The 6,818-nt window shown below is 34.8% G+C and overlaps 1 protein-coding gene across 1 annotated transcript in view; it reads right to left on the bottom strand.

Moving 5' to 3' along the window:
• PPP2R3C (protein phosphatase 2 regulatory subunit B''gamma) overlaps positions 1-6,818 on the bottom strand; it is a 51,813-nt gene that overhangs the window by 31,307 nt on the left and 13,688 nt on the right. Inside the window, exons 2-6 of the mRNA XM_007938545.2 lie at positions 6,026-6,153; positions 3,175-3,279; positions 2,087-2,199; positions 1,023-1,120; positions 142-212 (exon numbers count right to left, since the gene is read on the bottom strand). Coding sequence (XP_007936736.2) covers positions 142-212; positions 1,023-1,120; positions 2,087-2,199; positions 3,175-3,279; positions 6,026-6,153 — 515 coding nt within the window. The remainder of the gene's footprint in view (positions 1-141; positions 213-1,022; positions 1,121-2,086; positions 2,200-3,174; positions 3,280-6,025; positions 6,154-6,818) is intronic.

Here is a 6,818-nt window from a genome sequence, read left to right on the forward strand (position 1 = left end):
TTTTTAGTAACACATTGTTTGTAAAAACAACAAAAAAAAGAGAAACAAAAATAAGAATCACTTGTAATTCACAGATCTATGACCATTATTACTATTATCATTTTGATTACACAGCAGTTTTTAAAGTAGGTTAATACTTACAGATTCCCGAAGGTACCCTTGTCCAGCAACATCATATAAACTGAGCCCTATTCTTGTTTGGTGAAGCCAAACTGACAAGAAAATGAAATATAACTGTTAAGATCTATCCATTAGCATATATATGGACAAAAGGATATTACAGAGCTAATCCAGTAATTCCATAAACGTATTTCTTCTTGCACATATCACTTACTCATTAACCCTAAAATTGTTTGAAACAAAGCAAACATACTATAGAATGAATGGCAGATTTCAACAATTATATCATGTCTCAAGGTAGAATGAAATTCATGCCTCTGAGGATATTGTTATTTACCTGTTAACCCTGGTGTTCCACCAAACATTGACAGGTAGTGTAATATGCATTTGAAGAAGCTGTTTTTATTCTACTGCAGTTAGCTTCACAGATCATTATGGTACTTAGAGGAATCACAACTCCAAGTTGTTAAATAAATGACCCTTGAAACTGATCTGCTACAGTTATGGGTTTAAAACTATCTGCTCAGGCAATCTGTAATATATTGGTGAAGTAAAATTACTAGTGAATTAAATTATTTCAGATAACCATGTATTAAAACTTTTGGTTCAGCTTCAAATAGTTCTAGTTAACTAGTATCTTTTGGATATACGAGGGCAGTTTTTTGTTTTGCATTTGTTTTTATAACAATGAACCCAAATTTATGGTAGAAATCACAGTTCTAGTAAGCTCCAGGATAAAGTCATAACAGCATAACAAAACTTGATCAAAAGACAAGATATTCTGCCATCCACATTTGCTGAGACAGTGTATCAAATGAAAGAGATACTATAAAAGCATGGACAAAAATCTATTTGATTCATTATTTGATTTGAGGCATTCAAGCACAATAAAAATGAATTACCTTTTCTCATGACATAATTAAAGAACTGCATGATAGAAATTCTTCCATAGGAATCTGTATGAAGGAGTTTAGCAAAGACTTTTGCGGTGAAGAACTGCCTAAGAATAGGAAATAAAGATTAAAATGATCTGCCAACATAATATAAAAATGACTTCTATATGAATTAGCAAGCAATGCCTATATGCTTAATGGCAATACAAATAATTCCATAAGAATTATTCAAATAAAAAAATATAAATATAAAAATTGTTTATGAATAGAAGTGCAGACTGTATTCAGTGTATTCCTTACATGAAATATTAAATAAACATCATTGGAAATAGATCCTTATGTATAATTAATTTTAAAAGTATTTTCTGAAACTTAGATTTTATTGCAGCAAATAAATACTGTTTTAAAAAGAAAAAAAAAAAAGAATTATTCAAATAATTAAAGATCAAAATGAAAAAAAGCAAAGTGAGAACTGTAGATACTACTCATACATCAAAAACTTAAAATACTGAGTCACTCATCTTTGCATTTTTTTTTTTAGTTTTACATTCTTTTGTCTTAAGAAGGTAGGCCTAAAGTGTCACAAGTAACCTGTATTATTTCTTTTAATAGCTTTATACCAATGTTATTTTTAATACATAAACATTATATATACACCAAAAAAACCAAACTCACTGCCATCGAGTTGGATCTGACTCATAGCCACCTCTCCTTGGGTTTTCTGAGGCAGTATCTCTACGGAAGTAGATTGCCCAACCTTCCTTTCGAGGAGTAGCTGGTGGGTTTGAACTGCCAGACTTCTGGTTATTAGTCAAGTGTCTTAGGCACTATGTCACCAGAGCTCCTAACAATGTATATGATATTTTGTTTGAATTTCAGTTACTAATGATATTTAATAAAATTAATTATAATGTTTATATTATATTTAATTTTATTATTTATTATTAAATATCATTAGTAACTGAAATTCAAACAAAATATCATACCATTGACTTACATTTTCATTAACATTTATTTGAGGTGTTTCAAATGCTTAACATAATGTACTCCTTCGTTAACTGTATTATCCTTACTTGCACTTTGGTCCAGCTTTTTCACCAACTTTCAAAAAATTTTCATAATTTATCATTGCTTCCTCTCCAATCATAGGTGGTGTCTGGTGTTTGTCCAGCAAGAACCATAAATTCTTAAAAGAAGTGCAGAAATGAAGATGTTATAAGTAACAAACAAAATTAAAAAACATTAACATGTCATTGCCATTGAAATAAAAGTCTGATAGCAGAGAATATTAAGATGAATCTCATTCCTTATTATCTTTTTGATTACTAATAACATAATAGAAACTGTTAACATTTACTGAGTGCCTCCCAACTTCTAAGTTTTTTATATATACCCTAAACCCAAACCAAACTCATTGCCATCATGTTCATTCTGACTCCTAGAAACTGTAAGGATGAGTAGAACTGCCCCTTAGGGTTTCCAAGGATGTAAATCTTTACAGTAGCAGACCACCACATCTTACTCCTGTAGAGTGGCTGGTGGGTTCTAACTGCTGACTTCTCAGTTGGCAGCTGAGCATTTAACCACTGTGTCACCAGGGCTACTTTTCATATACACCAAAACCAAAAAACCAAACTCACTGCCACCAAGTTGATTCTGACTCATAGCGACCCTCTTTGGGTTTCCAAGGTGGTAAATCTTTACAGAAGTAGACTGCCCAGTCTTCTTCCCAAGGAGTGGCTGGTGGGTTTGAACTGCCAATCTTCTGGTTAGTAGTGAAATGCCTTAGGAACTATGCCACCAGAGCTCCTTACAGTGTGCCTTTAATCCATATTACTGTATGATGCAAGTACTGTTATCCCTACTTTCAGATGAGAACTGAAGCACAGAGATATTTAATCTATTACCCAAGGTCAAGGATTTGAATGCCTGCAGCAGGACCCCAGAGCATTGGTTCTCATTAGAATCACTTAGGGTAGTAAATAAACATGCATTACCCTTGGGGGATGGGGCCCATGGAAACTCACATAGGAACCACTGCTTTGGGGCCTGTGCTTTTACCCACCTGCTGTACTAAGTCCATTAAAAGGCATTATGAGATCCTGTAAGATTTCAATAAAACAAATAAGAAATCTGAAGTAATGTTCTACTCCATTCTTACCTGTAATTCTTCATTATCTAATAGTTCTCTGCTTTTCCTTTGCAGAAAGACGGCTCTGGATTCTTCTCTTAATTTCTGTAGTAACACTTCATCTTCAGCTGGCAGCTAAAAATATATTGCAGAGTTAATTTTTCACATGCAAATTTTAGAATGTTTGTGCTTGATGAAATAAGTATCAATTATCTGAATAATTACATTAATACCTTACTCCTTACAAATGCCAGTTAAACAAAATGTTTACCATCTTTGCAAATAATGTTATAATTGAGTTTAGAAGGTAGCAGGTTCAAGAGATATCCAGCTAAGATTTCAAAGTTAACTCTTCTTCAGTGGTTGAGTCTACATAATATTAAATAGTGCTCGTTTTAGCAGCTCATATACTACATGATACTAAATAGGTCTTTTTCTTTTTTTAATTTTTACTTTGAGTGAAAGTTTACAGAGCAAATTCATTTTCCATACAGCAGCTCACACACATTTTGATTCATGACATTGCAATTCCTCACAATGTAACAGCTCTCTTCTTACTTCCTCCCTATAGCTACCTCTTCCCTATATCCTTCTTTTCTTATATAATCCTGCCCTCTGAGCTACCTCCCTATGCAAATACTTCTGTTCCCCCATGACTGACTGATCTAAGGAGTGTATCTACCTGATGTAAATGTTCACTCTATATGCCTGTCTATTGTTTGGCTGGAAGCCATGAGAGTGAGTTTAATTCTAGACCTGAAGGGTAACTAGGGGCCATAGTCTTGGGGGTCTCACCAAGTTCTATCAGACCAGTAAACCTGGTCTTTTTTATGAATTTGAGTTTTGTTCCACATCGTTCTCCGACTCTATCCAGGATCTTCTGTGCTGATCCGTTTTGGAGTGGTTGTCAGTGGTAGATGGGCACCAATTAGGTCTTCTGGTCTCATGGTCATATAGGCTGAGGTTCACATGATCCACTAGACCCATAGACTAATTGCATCCATCCATCTTTGGTTTTCTTCATTCTTCTTTGCTCTGGATGATGACAGACTCACTGTTGCATCCAGATGGCTACCTGCAAGCTTTTAAGACCTCAGTCACTACTCACCAAAGTAGGATGTAGGACAATGTTTTTGTGTAGTATGTTATACCAATTGAACTTGATGTCCCCTGAAACCATGGTCCTGAGGTCCAACTACTTGCTCCCTCAAGGTGGTTGACTGTGGCTAAGAAGTTAGCATAACTTTGGCCCTTGTTAGCTCTATCATATATGTGGACATTTGGTTTACAGCACATACAAATATACATATGTAGAAATACCATCTGCCAGCCTTATACACGGCCATGGGTATATTCCCGTTTGCCTAGACATACCTTATCATTCAGTCTGTCTACCCATTTATTTACCCGTAGATTAGGGTTTGTTATCACTGATAATGTATATTCTATAGGTAAAAGGGTTTATTTTTGTTGTCTGTACCTCTTGTGCACCTCTTGGCATCTTCATTTTCCTTAGTGTTACTGTGTTGGTCACTCACTTTTGGTATATAGCCTTTCCCTTCACCCAAATCAATATTTGTCTCTTAGGTTTTGTTCTTTAAGTAGCTTTTACTTTTAGCTATATTTAGCTTTCTTAAGGACTTACTTTTAAATTTATAACCGCTTGTTATGTATGCTTTCTGCAGTATCTCAAATCACATATGATTCTGCAATGTTCTTAAATCATGTATGATTCTGCAGTATGTTCAAGGCATTGTTATGCTACTTCTATAATATTCTTAAGCCAAAAATCCATAAGTTACTTATAAGTGACTTAGAAGTAAAAAATTTCAGAATTTTGACAGAAAAATGGAAGTCTGTGAAAAATATGGTAAATAGCCTTTCAGCTGGCCCTGCTTCAATATTCTGTAACAAAAGAAAATGTAACATAGCTAATTTTTGTAAACTAGACTTGATACATAAATCTGAACAACCTCTCTAATCTCTAACCTTGAAGAAAAGATGCAACATGTAGCTAATCTCTAACCTGGAGAAAAGACACAACATACTAGTCTTTGATGTCACACTAACTTTTATTATATAAAGCCAAACTGAGACATTCACACATAAACTTTGATTTCTATTCAGTCACCAAGAGAAAGAAGAGTCAGAGTATATCACTGTCTTGACTCTGACACTCTCTGAAGAGGCGACCATGCCACAGGCATTGGCTGACACTCTGCCTACTGCTGCCAACCTCAGACACTAGCTATGGGGGAATCTCTGCCAAGTCTGAACCATGATCAAGCCTTCCTCATGAGACTACGTGTAAAAGGTAAACACCTGAAGTCTGAAGATTTGTACTCTAATTGCTGAACGAACATTGTGATTCTAATTGTTAACTCTGATTCTCTGGTTCTAAATGAATGTCATGAAGTCTTACTTGAATGTCTTGCCATGACTACCTTGCAATAAACTAAATGAGTTATGTATAACAAACCTGAGTATCTCTCTATTAATTTCTAAGACTAAAAGGTAAACCTATACTACATACCTTCAGAAATTTCTTTATAGTTTTGGCACAAGGAAATATATAATTAAATGTAACTCTTTAAGTTTCCCATTCTCAATCTATTTTCCACTTTGGCCTTGAGAAAAACTTTTTATATCCTGTGTAACATACGTAGCCAAGTAAGCCTAAGTGTTATAAAAAAACTGACAATATAATGCAATATACTAGTAATATCCATAATAAAAATTGGGGTGGGGGGAGTCCAAAGCTCAAAGAAGGAGACAAGAAACAAGCCTGTGTTCTCAGACGCATTTATATTTTTAAAATATAAAATTCTGATATCCCTTTTAAAATGACATTCTGTAAAACATCTGCTTAGATACCACTTACCCTATAGTAAAACCGGGGAATGGTCTTATAGAATTCATTTGTGTTTTTTCTACCTCCTTTCCACTCTGAGTAGTATTTGGTAAATAAATCCATTTCTTCATCTTTTAGTTCTTGTTCACTTTTCTTTTCTGGTAATAAAACAGATCAAGCACTGTTAAAATCAAGTAACATTTTTACTCAGGTCATATTATATATTGTTGTTGTTGTTGTTATGTACTGTTGAGTCAGACCCGAATCAAAGCAACCCCTCCTTAGGTTTCCAAAGTGGAATCACTACAAAAGTAGATTGCCCAACCCTCCTTCCAAAGAGTGGGTGGTGGGTTTGAACCGCCAGCCTTCTGGTTAGCAGTCAAGTGCTTTAGGCACGATGCTCACCAGACCTCCTATTACATACTATAGTCAAATTAAAATACTTACAGTACTAAATGGTCTTCCCAATTATACTCAACACTGAACATCTATATCAACCTTTTTGAAATACTGAGAATCACAACCTTTCATTGTAAACAGATTCCTGTACATGTTTAGCCACTTTTTATAATGTTCCCTTTTCTTTTTATCACTAAAACTTGTCTTTTCCTCAAGTCACTGTCTCTCCTATAGACTTCTGGAATATTCCTAATTCATTCAACCAAAAATATTTACTGAGCACCTATTAAGCCCTAGCACCAGCTGTTGTTGTTAGGTGCCATCGAGTCAGCTCTGACTCATAGTGATCCCATGTACAACAGAATGAAACACTGCCAGGTCCTGTGCCAGCCTCACAATCCTTGTTATACTTGAGTCCATCACT

Source organism: Orycteropus afer, unplaced genomic scaffold, assembly GCF_000298275.1.
Source record: "Orycteropus afer afer isolate SDZICR_OR568_19922 unplaced genomic scaffold, OryAfe1.0 scaffold00051, whole genome shotgun sequence".
NCBI classification, from domain to species: domain Eukaryota; kingdom Metazoa; phylum Chordata; class Mammalia; order Tubulidentata; family Orycteropodidae; genus Orycteropus; species Orycteropus afer.